General features: G+C 41.7%; 1 protein-coding gene and 1 long non-coding RNA gene across 5 annotated transcripts in view; one reads left to right on the top strand and one right to left on the bottom strand.

The window, feature by feature from the left end:
- Positions 1–401: 401 nt before the first annotated feature.
- Positions 402–22,063, bottom strand: part of LOC102404328 (prolyl endopeptidase) — a 133,526-nt gene continuing 111,864 nt past the window's right edge. The window contains exons 11-15 of one of the 2 annotated variants that reach the window (XM_006061937.4): positions 18,422–18,558; positions 17,278–17,372; positions 13,941–14,072; positions 4,789–4,945; positions 402–1,149 (exon numbers count right to left, since the gene is read on the bottom strand). In XM_006061937.4, the coding sequence (XP_006061999.3) occupies positions 855–1,149; positions 4,789–4,945; positions 13,941–14,072; positions 17,278–17,372; positions 18,422–18,558 (816 nt within the window). In that variant the 3' untranslated portion in view covers positions 402–854. Of the gene's footprint in view, positions 1,150–4,788; positions 4,946–8,250; positions 8,753–13,940; positions 14,073–17,277; positions 17,373–18,421; positions 18,559–22,063 lie in introns of those variants that run through there. The other variant, XM_025294657.3, reaches the window with a different exon arrangement.
- On the top strand, positions 14,245–20,883 carry LOC102404005. 3 transcript variants are annotated; one of them, XR_006639646.1, is made up of 7 exons: positions 14,246–14,604; positions 15,623–15,758; positions 16,230–16,488; positions 17,233–18,128; positions 19,602–19,773; positions 19,872–20,179; positions 20,768–20,883. It is a non-coding gene; the product is annotated as an uncharacterized LOC102404005 (long non-coding RNA). The 3 variants fall into 3 exon arrangements; XR_006639647.1 differs by having other exon boundaries at positions 14,245–14,604; positions 19,602–20,065; XR_006639648.1 differs by having other exon boundaries at positions 14,245–14,604; positions 16,266–16,488; positions 19,602–20,179.

Raw genomic sequence — 22,063 nt, forward strand, 5'->3', positions numbered from 1 at the left:
AAGTGCTAGGCAGTTGCTGAGATTTCTGATTATAACATATGTTTGGACCATTCACTCACGTGGTCTCTTTGTTTATGAACCTCTGTGCTATGATTTCCAGGAATACTCTGTAACCAAACTGACAGACAAATAGGTGAATAATCCTAGGTCCACTGATTTTTAGGGGGCATCCAAACCACATGAGCCTGGATCAGCTGTCTGAGGGGGTAACACATAAGCCAGCGAGCTGCCTCTAACAGCCTCCTCAGCACAAACGAGGGAGCTGGGTGGACGCACTCAGCCTCAGCACAGGGCTGACAGTCTGATTCCACTGCTTATTCCCATAGAGAAGTGACATGATGCATGCAGAAGGATGGCAGTTCTGAGGTTGCCACTCAATACAAAGGAACCAGAGAAAAACCTCCCATTCTTAAATAACATTTATTATTGTTGGAAAGAAGTCTCTTTTTATGAGAACAATTCTCACATTTATTTAAAGGTATACTGGTTATGGTTATAGAAGCAAATTTCATTGAGGTGCTCTATATGAAGTATGCCCGACTACGACTCTGAGTTCAGCAATCTAATGTTCACAATGTGTTGGCTGCCATTAGCTATGTATCCAAACATGCCTTTTTCTCCCCCCCCCCCTTTAAAACATGTGCCTGCACAGGGTGGAGAAAGAAATGCCAAGGGCCTGCTAAAAAGGAGAAGCCTAGAAAAGATAAAATTCCTGCAGCAGTTCTGGTCAACTGCAGCCCGTGGGTGCAGAATAGTGTTTATGTGGGGAGGCGCTGCGCCCAGTGGTTTCTCGGTTTAATGGTGTGAGAGCCCTTGAGGTTTTCTGCGGCGGAGGAGGAAGAAAGAGATGCCATTTACTGAATCCAGTCGATGTTCAGGCAGCGTGCTATGAACGCAAACATGTCTGAGACTTCTTCTATCACTTTGGCTGTGGGCTTCCCGGCCCCGTGGCCCGCCTTGGTGTCCACATGGATAAGCAGGGGGTTGTTCTGCTTCCGGCTGCGGCCCACGAGGTGCTGAAGGGTGGCGATGAACTTGAGGGAGTGAAGCGGGACCACGCGGTCATCATGGTCTGCGGTGAGGAGAAGCATGGACGGGTACTGGATGTCGTCTGCCTCTGGCAGCTTCACGTTGTGCAGTGGAGAATATCTGAAAGGCAAAGGCACTTCCGTGAGGCCAGGTATCAAAATGAGAGCTGTGCGTGTCCACTAGGTTAGTCACGGGACTGGTGGGCAGATACCTGTGTCGTTCATCAGCAGTGGGGACTGTGGCCAGCTGGTCCCTGGGTGAACAGGTGACCACTGCAGACATTATGGCGGGCTGTGACTGGCCAGGGCTATTGGAGGCTGGGGAGCCCTGCCATTTATCTGGTCCCCACTTTGGAAGACTGTAAGAAAGAAACTCACAGGGCTGCTGGAACAACCCAAACTATGTGCACACTGACTGTCTTGAGGTGAATATTTTCATATTCTTCAGGCTGAATTTTTTGCTGCAACAAAGTGGACTGGTTGTCCCTTTGTTTATCATTACATGAGAAAACATTTTAAATTGAAGTATAGTTGATACTGACTTCCCTGGTGGCTCAGATGGTAAAGCGTCTGCCTACAATGCAGGAGACCTGGGTTCAATCCCTGGGTCGGGAAGATCTTCTGGAGAAGGCAATGGCACCCTACTCCAGTATTCTTGCCTGGAAAATCCCACGGATGGAGGAGCCTGGTAGCCTACAGTCCATGAGGTTGCAAAGAGTCAGACACGACTGAGCGAATTCACTCACTCATAGTTGATTTACAATATTAGTTTCAGGTAATTCAATATATTCTTAGAGATTATACTCCAATTAAAGTTATAAAATAATGGCTCTATTCCCTGTGCTGTACAGCACATCCTTGCAGCTTATTCATTTTATACACGGTAGTTTGTATCTCTTAGTTCCTGACTCCCATCTTGCTGATTGTTCTTTTAAATCACTGACTATGGATATAGTAGGTGCAAGCCTTTCTTTTGTTGAAGAATTTGAAATCCACAGTGTCTGGAAGCTTTCTGCCTGTTTGGTATCTATAAAATCTTTATTCTGATCTCAGCTTGATAGTCTTAGGAAGAACACAGGTCCCCCCGGGCCTAGTTTCTGTCTGAAAACCAGGGAACCTGAGCTGGGCCTCTGACCTGCTGGCTCAAGTCCAGCAGAAACTGACTTTGGCCAATGGTGAGAAAGTTAGTGTAGGAGGAACCTTCTGAAGCACAAGATAAATTTGCAGTTAACAAAAGGTTTTTAAAAACTAAGTACAGTCAGATTAAATGCTTGATGCTAATTAGGTAAAGTGAAAGAATCTTGAGTATTTCTTCTTTACTTTTTAGTGAATAAGGCTGTCTTATTTTGCAGAGTGTTCAGTATTAATGAATAAACTATTTTAGTAGAGTTTTATTTTGTAGAGTGAAAAGGCAAAAATAGTAAAATTTCTGCTCAGTTAACCAGGTCAAGACTAAAATCTTCTGGGGTTTAGTCTCCTAACAGGTAAGATGGGGGTGACAATGGATCTGTTTTCTGATCTCACTTCAGAGGATTTTTGGATCAACCCTGGTCCTCCAGATAAGGATTAGTTCTGTGGGAAAACAAGCTTGGAAAGTCTTTCTACGAATAACACCTCTCCCTACCTCAAGATTCACATACCACATTTATGTATTAAAGATTCTCAGAAGTTCTGTAAGAAAAAAAAAAGTCTGTTAGGCTTTATTTATCCCAGCCATTCACAAACTTCGAAATCTAGATCTTTTTTCAGGGGGGATCCCCTCTAGTATAGTGGATTCAGTTCTCTGCTCACCTGGGAGCAGATGAGAGGACATGCAGCCCTGTGAGTGCTAGGCTGGAAAAATTAAGGTCTGAAATAGGAATATCACTGACGTCTTGACAGAAAAAATATTAAGAACTCTTTTATTGCTTTCAAATTAATTTTAGAAGTATTGGGTTCCAGTGACTATTTTGTTGCCTTCAACATACAATTAATTCAGTCTTTTCAACTGAGTATAAATGGGACCTCACTCCCGAAGTACCTATTTTCTCTAAGTTAATTTGAACTATGACTCCTTCAGATATTCAACTTTCACCAGGATGTGTCAGTGGGTTTCCTTGTATATTTATAAAGTTAAACTTTTCCCCCTCCTACAGAACAGAATTTAGTAGTTTGAAAGTATTCAATTAAAAAAAAAATCCAAGTCATTTTAGCCAAATATCTAAGTGGAGAACTAGCCATACAAAGCACATCAAATGAAGGAAAAAAAAACCTGACTTGAGAAACTGAAGTTATTGTATCAAAATCTATAGTTGACTGAGAAGACTGGGACAGGGGACACAGGCTCCTGATGCTATTCCAAGGGCAGTCCCTTAATACTGCTGGTAAAACCCCCCAGATCCCTGCTGTGGCAAGTAAAGAGAACCAAGAGCCAAAGAAGAATGCAGCTTACAGTCTTGAGAATCTAGATGTTTGCCATTTTCTCACTGTTATTGCCAAAGTGGTTGAGGGATATAAATATTTCAATAATGCAGTAGTTTCAAATATGGGCTTCCCAGGTGGCTCAGTGGGAAAGAACCCACTTACCAAGGCAGGAGATGTGGGTTCCAACAGTGGGTCAGGGAAATTCCCTGGAGAAGGAAATGGCAACCCACTCTAGTATTTTTGCCTGGAAAATCCCATGGATGGAAGAGCCTGGTGGGCTGCAGTCCATGGGGTCGCTAAGAGTCGGGTACAACTGAGCGACTTCACTTTCACTTTTCACTTTCATGCACTGGAGAAGGAAATGGCAACCCACTCCAGTGTTCTTGCCTGGAGAATCCCAGGGACGGGGGAGCCTAGTGGGCTGCCGTCTCTGGGGTCACACAGAGTCGGACACGACTGAAGCGACTTAGCAGCAGCAGCAGCAGCAGCAGCAGTACTTGCATATAGTCCTATTTCCTTATTTTTTAATAGAGAAGAAGAAGCCTATATATATATATAATGTTATAATGATACCTTTTTAAAAATTAGTTTTTAATTGCTGGATGAACAAAAACCACACAGATTTCTTATCTCATAAGTCAGAAGTCCGAGTTGATTTGCCTGGGTTCTCTGGCTGTCTCAAGGTTGAAATTAAGTTGTTGGCTAGCTGGGCACTTATTAAGAAGTTCTAGGAAAAAATCTACTTCTGGACTCATTTCAGTTGTTGGCAGAATTCAGGTCCACAAGGCTGTAGGACTGAGGTCCTCATTTCTTTGCCAGCTGTTGGTTGGGGGTGATATCAGCTTGTAAAGGCCCCCTTCCTCCATTTTCAAAGCCAGCATTGGTGGGTCTGGGTCTCCTCGTGCTTCCACTTTCTCTCATCTTTTCTGCTGCATCCCTGACTCTTCTCGCCAGAGACAGTGCCCTGCCTTTAAGGGTTTGTCATTAGATTAGGCCCTCTTGATAATCCAGGACAATTTTTCCATTCTGGTCAGCTGATTAGTAATCTTCATTTAATCTGCAAAGTCCCAGCAGAGCAGTCCATAGATCAGTCAACCACTGAAGAACCAGGGGGACAGGAATCCTGGGGGACTGTCTTTAGAATTCTGCCATCACATCTTTGTTATTTTTGTTCAAGACCAGATCAGAACTAGGAAGACAGATAAGTATCCCCACCAGGTAGCCTACTTTTGCACTGAATACCTTGTAAACCTGAGATACTGAAGGGGACAGTCAAACATACCCTTTTGACTATGTTCAGTATTCTGACATCAAATTGTTAGCAACACAAATACATCAATATGAATCAAAACCTTACTTGATAAGCCATTCAAAATGTTGTTTGTTGTCTGAGCACCCATAATCAGTCGTCCAGGCGTGGCCAATGGTATATTTATGGAACTTCAGCATGTCCATTACTCCAACTTGGGCAATAACACAACCAAAGAGGTCAGGACGCTGATTGGCACAGGTAGCTAAAATTCAAGATAGAAAAAGCAGGTCGTCCATCGTTAAACATCTGTCATAAACAAAACCGAAAGAGAACAAAACAACACTTAAATGTTTTCTGAATCCTGATGGTCTTTTTTCCCAAAAGCACAGGAAGAAACTATCAGAAATCACTTGCCCAAGAGTCTACAAGCTTTCCCCCAGCTTCTAGTATATATCCGAGGGGTGGAATATTTTCATCAGTAGTGGACACGTAACTCTTCATGAAAACCTCTTGGACGTTCTGTAAAATTTGTGCTGCTCCCATCCCTAGCTGCTTTCACAGGTGATGCAGGATATTAACAAACTTATGCGGGATCTCAAAACTAGCCTGTGATATTGTGACAGAGTAAGAAATACCTATTTAATCTTTGTCCCTAGTTCCTAGAACAGATCTCCTAAAACCCTTGAGAGTTTCCTGAGTGACAAGGTGAGAGGAGTATTTTTCATAATTCATAACTAATGCCTCTCAACCATATCTGAGTTCATGCTAATGAGGCGGCTCTTTCTGGGTTCCTAGACAGCTTCAGGATGGGGGCTGGTTGACCAAGGAACCAACCATGTGATAGGAGGATTGGATCTTTTGGTTCCACCCCTGACGTCTGGGGAGAGCAGCGGGGCTGGAGATAGTGATTCATGGCTACTGATTTAATCAATCTAGCCTGTATAACAGAACACTCATAAAAACCAATGGAGTTTGAGAGCTCCTGGGTTGGTGAACACATGGAGGTGCTAGGACCGTGGTGCACTAACAGGGCATGGAGGCTTGGCACACACCTGCCCCAGCTATACATCTCCTCTGACTTGTTCCCAAGTTTTATCCTTTATGACAAACTGGTAAATGTAAGAGTGGTCCTGAAAGTGAAAGTCACTTAGTCGTGTCCATCTCTTTGTGACCCCATGGACTATACAGTCCATGGAGTTCTCCAGGCTAGAATACTGGAGTGGGTAGCCTTTCCCTTCTCCAGTGGATCTTCCTGACCCAGGAATCGAACTGGCATCTCCTGCATTGCAGGCAGATTCTTTACCACCTGAGCTATCAGGGAAGCCCTAAGAATGTTCTTGAGTTCTATCAAATTATTGAACTCGAGGAGGGGGACCTGGGAAACCCCAGTTTATAGCCATCAATCAGCAATATGAGAAGTCCAGGACTTGTGATTGGTGTCTGCAGTGGGGACTGTCCTATGGGTCTGTGCTAACTCTGGGTAGTGTCAGAATGGAACTGAATTGTGCGACACCCAGTTGGCGTCTGGCGAGTTGGGAGTACTGGTTGGTGTAGGACCCAGCCCCCAGCCCTTCCTGCATTTGGCATCAGAAGTGCTGTAAACAGCAACAGCTGACACAGGTATAGCTCAAAGCAGAACAGAGCCTAAGACCCAGTTCAGAGCTCTGTCAGATACTGACATATTTTCTTGTCCTGTTTTAAAAATGCTCTTCTTTGTATACTTAAAAATTTATTTTTTTGATAATTCAATAAATGTTTATTGAACATCTGCCATGTGCCTTGTACTAGGCATGGGGCCTGGGGATATGTCAGTGAATAATTTAGTGGGAAAGATAAAAGAAGTGAATGGGCAATTACAGCGTGGCATTCACTTCTGTTGAGAAAGTGCGGGTACTACATACAGAAGAAGGGTGTAGGCCAGCATAATGAAGTTGGGGAGGCTTTGGGAGGAAGTAATGTTGAAGCTGGCATGACTAGGAGTTAGTCAAGAGATGTGAACTTTTCCTGCCTCTGGCAGGAAAGAGTTCCCACTGCAGTTTAGATGTCAGTGCTTATTCATGATACCGATTTCTGAGTCCTAGATCTTCTCCTCCCCACTCAGAGGTGGGAGGGGCAGGAAGATGTTCTTTTAAATAAGCACTTTGGCATCTTGATGGACAAACTCCATCTCTGAAGGTCCCATAAAGGACCTGGTTTATTAAAAGGCATAAACCAATTCCTGAAAATACAACTCCAAAAATGGACTTATTGGATGAACTAGTAAATTACAACACAATTCTCCCACTAGTAAAATCAACAACTTTCAACATCCCATTAAATAGTTTAGGTTCACCCTAAGTTGTTCTTTCTTTTATATTAATACTTGTTTAATTCATATGAAAATTTAGTTGGCTCAAATTCAAAATATACTAAGAATCAGACCATTTATTACTTCCATCATCACACCCAGGTCCATGCCAGCATCTTCTCTCACTGAGACAGAAACCATCTAGCTGGTCTCCTGCTTTTCTGTCCTCGCCTCTTCTGCCTACCCTGACATAGCAACGGATCAATCCATGATCCTGACTTTAAAACATGTTAAGTTATATGCCACTTCTCTGCTCAAAACTCACCCAAAGGCTTCTCATTTCAGAGTAAACCGTGTTCTCTCTGACAGCGGTGAGGTCCTGCCTGGTGTAGGTTCCCACCATCCCTGACCTCTCCCATCACTCGCCCTTGCTCGCTGTGCCTAGCCGCAGACACGGGTCTCCGGGCCGCATGCTGGCCTTAGGCACGTCATGTCGCCTGCCTCAACCAACTAGAATGAAAGCTCCATGAAGGTGTTGTCTGTTTCATTTGCCGACATATTTCCAGTATCTGAAAAAATGCCCAGCACTTGCTCAGTACATATTTGTTGAATAGATAAATTTGTGGTTATTTGGTATTTAAGAATATTATTCACATCCTTTCTCAATTTATTTTTTCTTTAAATTGAAGTATAACTGACATAAAGTGTATTAGTCTCAGGTGTAAAACAGCGATTTGGTATTTTTATGCATCACAAAATGATCACCATAAGCCTAGTTACCATCTCATCACACAAAGGTATTAAATACTGAGTATATTCCCTGTCTGTATAGTATATCTCTGAGATATTTTATCACAGAGTTTGTACCTCTCAATTGCCCTCATTTATTTCACTCATCTTTCCATCCCACTCCACTCTGGCAGCCACTAATTTTTCTGTATCTATTATTAGTCTGTTTGCTCAATTGTGTTTTTACATTTCTCAGGTAAGTGAAATCATATGGTAACTGTCTTTCTCTGACTTATTTTACTTAGCCTAATACCCTCTAGGTCCACTCACGTTGTTGCAAATAGCATGATTTCATTCTTTTCTATGGCTGAGTAATATTCCACTGTGTGTATATTATACATATAAATCTTCTTTGTCCATTAATTTATCAATGGACACTTAGGTTGCTTTCATATCTTAGCCATTGTGAATAATACTACAATGAACATAGGGGTACATATCTTTTTGAATTAGTGGTTCTGACTTCTTTGAAAAAAACTGCCCAGAAGTGGAACTGCTGAATCATACAGTTGCTCTATTTTTACTTTTTAAGGAGCCTTCATCCTGTTCTGTACAGTGGAGAAGAGTTTACATTCCCACCAGTGTGTGAGGGTTCCCTTTCGCTGCATCCTTGTCAACACTGATTATTTGTTGTCCTTTGGATACTAGTCCTACTGGTAGATGTGAGGCGGTGTCTCATTGTGGTTTTGATTCGCATTTCCTTGATGATCAGTAACACTGAGCATATCTTCATGTGTCTATTGGCCTTAAGTGTATCTTCTCTGGAAAAATGTCTACTTAGGCCCTCTGCTCATTGTTAACTGTTTTTGGTGTTGAGTTCTATGGGTTCTTAGGCTATTTGGGATATTAAGCTCTTAGCAGATATATTGTATGTAAATACCTTCTCAGGTTCAGTAGGCTGCCTTTTCATTTTGTTGGTAGTTTTCTTCACTGTGCAAAAGCTTATTAGGTTGCTACAGTCCCATTTGTTTGTTCTGCTTTTGTTTCCCTTGCCTGAGGAGACATATCCAAAAAAATTTCATGAAGACCAATTCAGTGTACTGCTTATGGTTTCTTCAACGGGTTTTATGGCTTCGGTTTTTATAAATATTTTTTTGAGTTTATTTTCATATACGATACGAGAAAGTAGTCCAGTTTGACTCTTTTGCATGAAACTGTCTAGTTTTCCCAACACCATTTATAGACAAGGCTATCTTTTCCCACTGTATATTCTTCCTTCCTTTGTTGTAGATTGACTATATATGTGAGTTTATTTTGGGGTTCTCTATTTTGTTCCATTGACCTTTATGTCTGTTTCTATGCCAGTACCATATTGTTTTGGTAACTAGAGTTTTGCAGTACAGTTTGAAATCAATGAACATGATACCTCTAGCTTTGTTCTTCTTTTTCAAGATTGTTTTGGCTATCTGGGGTCTTTTGTGTTTCTTATTTGTTCTAGTTCTGCAAAACTGCCATTGATATTTTGATAGGATTTGTACTGACTCTGTACATTGCCTTGGTAGCAGGGTGCTTTTAACAATATTAACTCTTTCAAATCTATGAGCATAGTACATCTTTTAATTGGTTTGTGTCACCTTCAGTTTCATCATGTCTTACAATTTTCAGTGTACAGGTCTTTCACCTCTTTGTTTAGATTTATTACTAGGTGTTTTATTCTTTTTGATGCAATTTTAAATGGGACTGTTTTCTTAATTTCTCCTGACAATTTGTTAAGGTATAGAAGTGCAACAGATTTCTATATATTGATTTTATATTGTGCAACTTAATTAGTTCTATGATGGTGTCTTTAGGATTCCCTATATATAGTACCATGTCACCTGCAAACAGTGGCAGTTTTACTCCTTTCCTAATTTGGATTACTTTTATTTATTTTTCCTGTCTGTTGTGGATAGGACTTCCAATATGTTAACAGGAGTGGTGAGTGACTCTCTTGTCTCAATAAGACCCTTTTCTTGTTCCTCACCTTAGAGGAAATGCTTTTGGCTTTTCACTGTTGAGTATGATATTAGCACTTGTCATACATGGCCTTTATTATGTTGAGATGTGTTCCTCTATACCCATTTTGTTAAAAGTGCTTAATCACGAATGGATGTAGAATTTTGTCAAAAGATATTGAACCATCCTTACACCCCTGAGATAAATCCTACTTGATCATAGTGTATGATCCTTTCAATGTACGGGTGAATTTGGCTAGCTAAGACTTTGTATATCTATGTTTATCAGTGATATTGGCCTGCAATTTTCTTTTTTTGTGTGTGGTATCTTTGGTTTTTATATCAGGGTGATGCTGACCTTGTAAAATGAGTTCAGAAGTGCTCCTTCCTCTTCAGTTTTCTGGAACAGTTTGAGAAGACAGGTGTTAACTTTTCTCTAAATGTTACATAGAATTCACGCGTGAAGACATCTGGTCCTGGACTCTTTGTTTGCTGGGAGTTTTTTTTTGTTTTTTTTTTTTTAGTTTACTGATTCAACTTCATTACTGGTAATTGGTCTGTTGATATTTTCTTCCTGATTCAGTCTTGGGAGATTGTAAGTTTCTAGGAACTTATCCATTTCTTCTAGGTTGTCCACTTTATTGTGAATAATTATTCATAGTATCTTAGGATCCTTTGCATTTTTATGGTGTTGGATGTGATTTCTCTTTCGTGTCTGATTTTCTTTGGGCCCTCTCTGATGAGTCTGGTAAAAGTCTGATAAAATTTTTTCATCATCTCAAAGAAACAGCTTTTAATTTTATCGATCTTTTGTACTGTTTTTGTCTCTTTTACTGCTCTGATTTTTATTATTGTAGTCACTTTAGGTGTTAGGTTAGATTCCATTTTCATTTGTCTCTAAGTACTTCTTAATTTTCTATAAGTGACCCACTGGTTGCTCAGTACCATATTGTTTAGTCTCTGTCTTTTGCAGTTTTTCCTTGTAGTTGATGTCTAATCTCATACTGTTGTGGTTGAAAAAGATGCTTGATGTAATTTCAACCTTCTTAAATTTATTCAGTTGTATTTAGTGGCATAGCATATGATCTATCCTGGAGAATGATCCATGTGCACTCGAAAAGAATGTGTATTCTGATGCTTTTGGATAGAATGTTCTTAATCTATTTATTCTATCTAATCTAATGTATCTTTAAAGTCAGTATTTCCTTAATGATTTTCTGTCTGGAATGTCTATCCATCGAAGTAAATGGAATACTAAAGCCTCCTGTTATTGTTTTACTTTTCAGTTTCTCCCTTTATGTCATCAATATTTGCCTTATACATTTAGGTACTTCTATGTTGGGTGCATAAATATGTTTTTTAACATTTTATTTTATACTATAGTTAATTTACAATGTTGTGTGTATTTTAGGTGTACAGAAAAGTGATTCATATATACATATACACATATCCATTCTTTTTCAGATTCTTTTCCACATAGGTTATTATAGAACATATGTTCCCTGTGCTATACAGTAGGTCCTTGCTGATTACTTATATATAGTAGTGTGTCTTTGTTAATCCCACACTCCTAACTTATCTCTGCCTCCCCTTTTTCCTCTAATAACTGTAAGTTTGTTTTTGAAGTTCTCATTTTTTTTAGAACTGTTTTTTTTTTGTTCAGCTTGTATGATTTTCATTATTCTGTTTTCCATGTCTCTGATCCATTCCTCTGTATCATCTAATGTACTGTTGATTCCTGCTGCTGCTGCTAAGTCGCTTCAGTCGTGTCCAACTCTGTGCGACCCCACAGACAGCAGCCTACCAGGTTCCCCCGTCCCTGGGATTCTCCAGGCAAGAACACTGGAGTGGGTTGCCATTTCCTCCTCCGATGCATGAAAGTGAAAAGTGAAAGTGAAGTCGCTCAGTCGTGTCTGACTCTTAGTGACGCCATGGACTGCAGCCTACCAGGCTCCTCCGTCCATAGGATTTTCCAGGCAAGAGTACTGGAGTGGGGTGCCATTGCCTTCTCTCCTGTTGATTCCTACTAGTATATGTATATACATTTTTAATTTCAGTTATTGTAGTCTTCACCTCTTTTTGGCTCTTCTTTCTATTTTCTGTTAAACTTCTCACCATGTTCACCCATTCTTCTCCTGAGTTTGTGGAGCATCTTTATGATCATTACCTTGAGCTCTTTATTGAATAAGATTGCTTATCTCCACTTTGCTTAGTTCTTCTTCTAGGGGTTTTATCTTGCCTCCTTAGTTTAGAACCTAGTTCTGTCTTTTCATTTCACCTAATTCTCTGTGTTTGTCTCTGTGTATGAGGTGGGTTGGTTATGTGTTCTGAGCTTGGCCAAGTACCCCCATGTAGCTGATGTTCCACAACAGCAGCAGACTCCCATGTGGTGACCCGTCACATGGTGTAGGGTGCCTCTTCTGTAGGCTGCATGGCCTTCTGTGGTGGCAGGGCCAACTACTTTTGGTATGCTGGCAGGCAAGGCCTGGTATGTGCATGAGCAGAGCTGGTGCCAGTCTGCTGGTGGGTAGAGTGCTGATGGTAGCCAGGGGGGGGACTCCAAAATGGTGCTTCTCAGCACCAGTGTCCTTGTGGTCAAATAAGTTCCCCCAAATGGCTGCCCCCAGCATCTGTGTCCCCACTAGGAGTCCCAGTTGCCTCCTGCCCCTCTGGGAGCTCTCCCAGATTAGCAAGGAAATTTGACCAGGCTCCTTTCAAATCACTGCCCATATGCCGGGACTCGGAGCATGTGAGATTTTGTGTGCACTCTAAGAGTGGAGTCTCTATCTCCCACAGCCCTCTGGCTCTCCTGAAAGGAAGATCAGAGCCAGATGTTCTGGGGGCTTGTCTTCCTGGTGAGGGGTCTCTGGACTGGGGAACCTGCTTAGGGTCTTGAATCTCTCTCTCTTTGGGAAGGATTATCCTGCAGTTGTGATTATCCTCCCATTTGTGGGCTGCCTGCCTGAGGTTGTAGGTCTTGACTGTACTATGCATCTGCCCCTCCTTACCCATCTCATTGTGGTTCCTTCTTTGTATCTTCAGTTGTAGAAAATGTTAGTCTGTTAGTCTTCAGGTTGTTCTCGTAGTTGTTCTGTAAATAGTTGTTAATTCTGGTGTGCCCATGGAAGAAGGTAAGCTCAAAGGCTCGCCATCTTGGCCACATCTCTACCCTTTCCAAATTTAAACAAATTATTTTGGACATATACATTTTACCTCCATGGGAAAATGTTTTTTCCAAGTCTATATTATATTGGGGTAAAAAAGTAAGGGGTAGCAAAGTAAGGGCAGGAATTCAGGTTTTAACACGAGTCAGTATATTTCAAAGACAAGGAAACAGTGAATGTCAAAATCCCCTGAGAACAGAACTGAAAGCTGAAAACTGTCACATGTGCTTTTTAGGTTGAGTCTCTTAAAGCTAATCTACATTTGTAAAATGACCCCTCATCTCCTAGTGACACTGGAGGTAGGACCCAGCAAGCAGAGTTCAGGCCCACTATAAATGTCCACTGCAATGTTAAGTACTGCTGAGAGACAAAAGCAAAGTAAAATTTCATTAACTACCAAAAAATTGGAAAATCTACTTAGAGGCAGTGCCACATAGAGGTTAAAAGAGCAGAATCTAAAATCATGGTGCTAATCATCAACCCCAGCATCATCACCACATTAGCAAGCTACTCTGCCTCTCAGAGCCCCATCTCCCAGGCTGCATGCACGTCAAGGGCTCAGCACTGGGCCTGGCATACAAGGTGCTCAGCAAGGGTAAACTATGTGGCTATTTCATTACTTTTAAGCTGTGGATCCGTCTTTGCATGGACCTCATTTTCCTTTATGACTTCTTTCTCTGCACCCACAGCGTTTAGCATCCCATGGCATTAGGTATTCAACCGGCATTTATACCTAATGATCACAGGTGAGTAGCGTAGTCAGAGGGGTGGTATTTGATTCAGTCCTGTGCTGCCTTAACTCTAGAGACTTGTGGGCTTGGTCTGTGGGAAGGGAGTCCCACCCAGGGGAGGGTGAGAACTGTGGTCCAGAAGAGCTCAGAACAGGGAGGAGGAATGGCTTTTCAGGCTCTGATGAGCTCAGTCAGTGGCTGTGTCTTCATATGTCATTTATCAGATACCCAAATACAAACAGGTTTTGCTTTTTCTGTACCACTGCTACCATCCACGAGCCCAAAGTAAGTCAGAGTATCTGAAAGCTCCAAGAGTAACTAGTAAAGTACAATGAATAAACCCAGTTCTCACCTACTAAGAGGCCTCCATTTGAACCTCCATTAATAGTCAGCATCTTGGGAGACGTGTAACCTTCCTTGATAAGATATTCAGCAGCACACTGAAAGTCATCAAAGCAGTTTTGTTTGTTGGCCAAGATACCACCTATAATGCGCCAAAGTGAAAGGTAAGTTAATTAACAAAATACTAAAAAAAAAAAAAAAAAATCATAAAAAACTTTAACCTAAGAGGAATTCAAATGATGATAAGGCATAGTTTCAACTACTGATCAACTTAAACACAATGAGCTCACACTACATTTAGAAAAATGCCTCAATTTATGCACTATGGAAATTTATCATCATTACCACAACTGCTAATCCATACGGTGCCTTTGTATTTTTCTAAAATCTCTTAGAACTTAAAAGGCAAATGCCCCAAAGGGAACAGATGATCTGTTATGATGTCAGACAACCATGAGAATAAAAATGAGAAAGCATGTCATCAACACGAACTTGTGTTCTGGGAGGAGCTGGACTCACTGACACACGACTTGGAGCAGAACTGAGTCCTCCATGGGCTCCACAGAGCATGTGACAATGGAGGTGAGCTCACTGCCTCTTCCCTGGGAAGATGAAAGTGCTCTGCACAGAGAGGCTCATGTCTTACCTCTCCTCTCTGCAGGACTTTGAGATGGGTAAGTGATTTTGAGAACTAAAGCTCTCCAATTTTGCTCTCAGCTATTTATTCAAGAACTTAAGTAGGAATTTGGAGAAGGGAATGGCAACCCACTCCAGTATTCTTGCCTGGAGAACCCCATGTAGAGAGGAGCCTGGAGGGCTATACTCCACAGGGTCGCAGAGTGGGACACGACTGAGTGACTCACAAACACAAGTAGGAATTCGGTGATTAGGTGGGGGAATGTTGCTGCACAAAGTAGCTTATTAGTTTTAGTCTTTGTCGGCCCTGCAGCATGCAGGGTCTTCCCCTGCCAAGGACTGAACTCATGCCCTGCTTCAGCGGAACTGCAGAGTCTTAATCATTGGACCACCAGGGAAATCCCTAGTTTCTCTAGTTTTTTTTTCTCTCTAGTCTTAAATGAAGAGGATCTCAAACATCTCCCCAGAGAATCTCAGCTTTCTCATAGCCAAATGAACCCATTAAGAGAAGAACATCTGTAAGGTCTTAGAATATCTAAAAATAAATGCCAAAACTCAAAGTCATGCTCTCAAAGGAATGGATACCTGAAATAACTGCCTATGAAATGAACAAAAAGCAGACATAGATCTGATTAGATATTTGAGATTAAATATAACCATTTTTGCAGAAATTCAATTAAGGATGAAGCAGTGCTACTGAAGAAATTTTTTCATATCAAAACAAATGTTATTAAGATTTTAATAAGAAATTATCAGTGAATTAGAATGGCTAGGATAACTTAGTTTCCAGGAATAATATAATTTTGGATATATGACTATATTTTTTAAAGGGCATTAAATTTTAAAACTCAGTTAACAGAATGGAATCTAGATTTATCAATGTTCAATATGACAGGGTCTAACTGAAAAGGTCCATTTGGGGTCTTTTCACTGCCTAAATTGGGAGAAAGTCTATGATCAATCTAAACACAGGTAAGCAACTTTCAGCTTCAGTCAAGCTGCAAACTTCCCTCCCCACAAGGCTTTTGGAAAATAACTTGGTTATATTTAATACAGAGATGAGAAAGTTGACGAAGACCAGGGGAGGCACTCTTCCCTAACAGAGCTCCATGGACCACCTAAGGAACAGAAGAATTTTATGGTGAAGAACTTGGGTCCTTTGAGAAGGCAACAGTGTCAGGAGTCCATGCAGGTAGGTGTTTAAGTGTGTACATGAAAAGTTTTAAACCAGAAAATCGGGTGAATCAAGGGCTCCAGACTTAGCATATTGGTTTGGGATGTAAATCAAACATATGGTACATTGAGATTTTATTTTTATTCTCCTTTTCTTAGTCATCTCTTAATATCACAGTTTCACAGTATGATTTTAGTGTAATTAAACGCTAATATCAGGTCCAAGTCAAACTTATACAATAAATTCTATGCTGTTTCAAATACAGTGACAATCAATAAAGCCTTCAGAGATGACACCTGGCAGCAGTGGGCCCAACAATGCCTGGGGGCCCATGTGTTCACTGGGGACACTCACTCTTGCTAAGATGCTCAAATAGTTTGCTGTCTAACATTGATCCTTGGGGGTGCGCGCTGAAGACCTAGTGGTCAGTTCTGGGCCTTTCCTGCCTCCTGACACCTAATAGTTACTTAGGAAGAATTCTCTTTACAGATCTACCCTCATCTTTGTTGATCTGATTTGATGCAGCATACCAGAGCCTCCAGCCTCAGGAGGCAGAGAAGAACAAGTGGGTTTATGGATCTGAAGGGTGGTCTTGGATGCTCTTCCTGTGGAAGAAGGGCCCCCTTGCCTGGTGCTGCCCCATCAAGCCCGGGCACTGGGGTCCGCCCTTAGGCCTGCAGACTGTCTTCTACATGATGGCTGATGTCGAGAGGGGAGTGAAGGTGCCTCCCCCAAACACAGGCATCAGGTAAGGGAAGAGCATCTTCTGCAAGTTATTGATTTGTCTATACATTTCAGATACACACAAGCCTGGGAGACAGGGCATGCTCCATATAGAGAGAAAAGGAAAAGACAGGGCTTTAAAAGTAAAGACTGCCGTAATGTTTTTAATTTCCTCAAGCAACTAGAATACATGCTTCAGGAGGCCAGAGACTGAGTCATTAAAACCAGAAAAGAATTAACAATTGCGTTGAGTTTAATAAAAGCTGCACATGATAGAGTCCCAACAGTAATGCTAGAAGGGATGCTATTTGTTAGCAGTTTTGGAAAACTTGGAGAAAACAAGCAAAAGATGCCCAAACGGACTAGGAAAGCTCTATTTTAGAGAGATCTTTTCTCTTAAGAGAAAATAACCTGGTTTTGCAGTCTGTTTTAAGAGAGCATGGCTTTCACTGTTTAGCATTATCTGGCTAACAGAGGACACAATAAATACCAAAAGTTATCTCCCAGACTCACTTCTGACAGTGATAGATAAAAATGTACCCCATATATTGCTAAAAAAAATTGATTATGGTATGAAGGGGATGCTTCTGAAAAATATGTACTTCATGAAAATAGACTGCAAAGGAAAATGTGAAAAGCCTGAGCTGTTAATTTAAACAGACACTGAAACTACAGTTTCAATTTAGAAAGGCGGGGGTACTGCCAGCAGTGTGTCTGGAAGCATCCTTATTTTTCATCTGTCTTGTCTCTTCTGCTCCTAACCCCTCAGCTCAGACTGCGCCATATTTGTGTTTCTGCAGAGAACACGCCTCACCTTTATGCCACGTCTCTCCGTATTCGCCACCTCCTCTGATGTTGGCCACGGCAAGGACACCACCCATGTGTCTCACGAAGATGAGCCTGGACACACTGCGAGACGGTAAAAGGGTTAACTGCCACGAAGTGCCCGCGAGGATCACACTGGCTCCCTCCACCACACACGCACCCCTGAAGACACTCCACATGTGGTATCATCTGAACGGGAGCCCCGTGCTTACGTATTTCACTTAAATCAAGTAATGTAAAACTTCTGACTGATTAACTGCAAAGCTCAGACATTTTCACGAGCATTCAGTATACCTCACTTTGAACAACTGTCTTGGCAAACAAAACACTGCCAAGCCACCTGACACAGGCCTCGTGTGAACACCCAGTACTCACTCCTGCTACACCATTTTTTCCAGTATCTTTCTCCAAATTAAGTTGGAAAAAAGAAAGCTCTTTCTGAAGTATGAATTTTACACAGGTTTCTCAGAGATTTACATGTTAAACTAGGCATGAGAGAGAGAGAAGAGATCAAAGACACAGACCAGAAAACAAGAATGGAGTGCCCAGGGCTGGAGGATGTTTTCTAGAAACAAATAGAAGAAACTATAGCACAAAGCTTCTTTACAAAATTTAGATTTTGTTTTCCTCCTTCTCTTTCCACTGACCCTAACTGTATTAGTACTGAGGTTATTTCTCTGCTTGCTGTAACTGAAATTAGTTTTGCTTTGAAACTATTTCTGAAATTTATCATTCTTTCTTTCAGTAACTGGGGAAATGACAGGCTTCGGCAGCCGGAGGCTCTGGATGGTCTGGGTGCTAACTTTCTGGATGCTGAAAATCACAGGAAGGAGAGCTGAGGTAGGTGATCAGACCAGACACTCGTGGTCTTTCCTTCAACATTTTTCCTACACCTTGGATGGTCTCTGCTGAAACTACCAGCATATCCATTGGCTCAGAAAAGAAAACGTGTAAGTACACTTCCTTACTCATCTCAACTCCCAACACAGAACAGGCCTAATAAATACACACAATGAACAAAGACAAGATTTGTGGGGACCAAGGGAAGGGGGTTCAGGTGAAGACACAGTCTAGACCAGCCTCTGGCTTCTACTGTTTGCAGAAGATCAGATACACAGAGGTGTCACGCTTACCTGTAGTTGGGTGTGATAGATATGTTGAAGCCACCATAGCCGTATAGGAAAGCAGGGTGAGAACCATCCAATTTTATGCCCTTTTTATGCACAATGAACATTGGAATCTTTGTACCATCCTTGCTAGGGTAGAAAATCTAGAACAAAAGAAAGCAGAGTAGTTAGATTTCACATTCCTGAGTAAGCACTTGAATATTTTTACATGGGAAAAGTAGGTAGTAAATTCTTTAAGACGCAGAGTGGCACAGTGAAAACCCAGTACCACGAAAGGGCTAGGTGATGACAAATCAAATTTCAGTTTTTATGGAGACAGTGTGGAGTAGTGAACTAAGGCGGACTTGACTTTGAATTCTTATTCACTATCAAAAGCTAGGTGACCCCAGGCAAGTTGTCTGTTCTCAACCTTATTTCTTTATCCCTAAAATGTGGCTGTCATGCCCAGCAGGACAAAGGAACACAATCCAAAGCACAAAGGCTCCCTTATGCCTGTAGCTGCAAAGGATATACCCAAGCTTCAAGCTGCTGTAGTTCACATGTTAAAATAACAACATTGTAATCACTGTCCCAAAGTGAAAGAGCACTGCGAGGATGATTACAACAATATCATCTTCAAGACAACTCCTTAAAAGAAGGTTAGTTCAGACTGGAACATACACACTTAATATATATGTATACAGATTTTTTCAAATTTCTCTATATAGACACAGAGCAGTATTTTATGCCATTTCCATCTATGGAATGGCAAGTGATTCCTCCTGAAGCCACTTCATTCAAGACTTTTCTTTCAGAGGCTTTGTGGGTATTTTCTTTGTAGATCTGCTCAGTAATGAAGAGAAGCTCCTCATTTCCTTGTTCTTCCCAAACCCGGCCCAATCAAAAAGCTCCACCTCAGAATCTACAGTAGTGGTTCTTGAACTTCATTGGTTAGACCTAAGCATCCGGTGGCTCAGATGGTAAAGTGTCTGCCTACAATGTGGGACACCCGGGTTTGATCCCTGGGTCGGGAAGATCCCCTGGAGAAGGAAATGGCACCCCACTCCAGTACTCTTGCCTGGAAAATCCCATGGATGGAGGATCCTGGTAGGCTACAGTTCATGGGGTCGCAAAGAGTCGGACACGACTGAGCGACTTCACTCACTCAAGCATCTGGCATAAACATGTTAAAAATGCTGTTTCCTAGGCATCATTCCCAGGAATTCGGACCCCACCCTGTGGGGTGGATGCCCAAATCTGCAGATTCAGCACATCTGCTGGCTCTCCTGATGCAGGTGGATCTAGGCTCAAAAAACTAGTCACGCTGTTGACTTGTATCATCCCCCTCTAGCCTCCTCAGTTACATCAACCACAACCAGGTACTTTCCCACAGTCCTTGACAATTCAATCTGAGACTCTACTTCTCTTGGCCCAGTTCCCCTGCGATTTTCTTTAGTGACTAGTGATTTTCTTTCAGTGACTGGTGCGCCTGTCCTGCCTAGATGCCTTACAGGCTTGATCTCTGCTGCCCCCACACCCTATCCACTTGTTTATTCAAATATCTGCTGCATGTCCATTATGTGCCCAGCACTGTGCTGAGACATACAGATGAATACGACCTGGTTAATTCCTTCTGTCATGGACTTAACATCTCCAGAGTCAAGTCGACAGGTACTGCAAACACCCATCCCTTGGCCCTGAGAACTTGGAGCGCTTCTGAAAGGAACTCATTTCCCCCGTGATTGCAACTTGTTCTTGTTCTACCTTCTCTTCCTTACTCCTGAGGTATCTGCCTTTTTTCTTTCCTTTTAAAAAAAGCTTTCATTACGAAACTCAAACAGGGGCTCTGTATCAACCTAGAGGGGTGGGATGGGGAGGGAGATGGGAAGGAGGTTCAAAAGGGAGGGGATATATATATATATATATATATACCCATACCTATGGCTGATTCATGTTGAGGTTTGACAGAAAACAACAAAATTCTGTAAAGCAATTATCCTTCAATTAAAAAAAAAAACTTTCATTACAACATTTAGTCCCTTATATCTCTCTGGCTCTGTCAGCCTGCCTTGGGTTTTCTTGCCCAGCTTGTGACCCTTAGGGTGACCCTTGTCACCCTTAAAGTATCACTAATGCCTGAAATCCTCTAATTCTAACCTAACCAACTGGGTTCCTTTTCCTCCTCTGGGCTGCTGGGCACTCAGGAAGTGCCAATTCACTTAATTACAGATTAATAATAGTTGAACTCATGGGCTCTGACCTTATGCCTTTTTTTCTTTCCACATAAATGAATTACTTATGTTTTTTTCTTGACTTGTCCTTGCTATATCGTTCCCAAATGTCTTTCTTAAACTTTTTTCTAATCAATTCCAGAGTAGCTGTTTCCAGTGTTTGCCATTTTTCTCCATTCCAAGCACCACCCGTTTGCATCTGCTGCTATTTGGATCTGGCTTTGCCTATCTTCATGGGAGTCATCTGCTGGAATTCCTGAAAAACCTTCTGCCACCTTCACTCACCCTCTGAACCCCAGAAGGGTTCACTACTACTGCACTTTTCTGATCACCACAAATTTTTCTTTCTGTTATTGTCTCCTTTTCCTTGGCATACAAACAAATTCAAATTTCTTCTGTCCTATATAACAACAACAAGGCCCTAAGTCTTTTGCACCACCCTGTCTGCCCCTCAAGTTCTCCTGCTTCCTTCCCGATCAAATATATCCATGGTAACCTACACCCACAGCTCACACCTGCTTGCCTCCTTCAGGACTGTCCCCACCACTGCCCTTTCAAAGGGCATCAGTGAATGTTTCTGTCTTTGCCTCTCCATCTGTACCTCTACCCTAGTGGGGTAGATCCTTCTGAATGTTTTCACATGCTTATAGAGACGTATCTATTTACACATATTCACATACACAGGTTATTATTAAATGGCGGTACATAATAAAATCAGGCGAATGTTGGGATAAAACTTATTCTGATTCTCCCTAGTCAGCTATATATTATGGAATTCTTTCCAGGTTAAGACACACAGACTTAAAACTTCACTAAAAAAAAAACTTCATTGTATTCAACCATTTAACAAGCTTATTTAGCCATTTTGCTCACTAAAAGCTATTCAGACTATTCTTTTTCTGTTGTTAACAATGATGGAATAAATCCCTTTTACATAAAAGGGATTATATACTCATGACTTCTGTAGGATATATTCTTAGACATGAGACTGCTAGATCAAAGTGTACATGCATTTAAAAATTTAACAGAGGAATTAGAGTCAAGGTGGCAGAATAGGAAGATGTGGAGTTCACCTCTCCCACAAGTACATCAAGAATACATCTACAAATGAGACAGTTCTCACAGAGCACCAGCTGAACACTAGCAGAGGACCTCAGATAGCTAAAAGGACAAGAAAAATTCCTGCACAACCAGGTAGGATGAAAGAAAAAAAGGGAGTGAGACAGACCCTGCACCCCTGGATGGGGAACTGGAGGAGAGGAGAACCCTCCTCACCAGCGGGGAGACCGACTGGGACACACAGGGAGCTTTGGAGGAGAGCGCAGCAACTGGTCAGTGGCAGGCAGAACAGAGTAAGACCCCCACGGGTGGTCTGTGCCATACAGATGGCTGAAAAAGCACACGAAAAGATGCTCAACATCATGAATTACTAGAGAAG

Source organism: Bubalus bubalis, chromosome 10 (genome assembly GCF_019923935.1).
Source record: "Bubalus bubalis isolate 160015118507 breed Murrah chromosome 10, NDDB_SH_1, whole genome shotgun sequence".
Taxonomy (NCBI): Eukaryota; Metazoa; Chordata; class Mammalia; order Artiodactyla; family Bovidae; genus Bubalus; species Bubalus bubalis.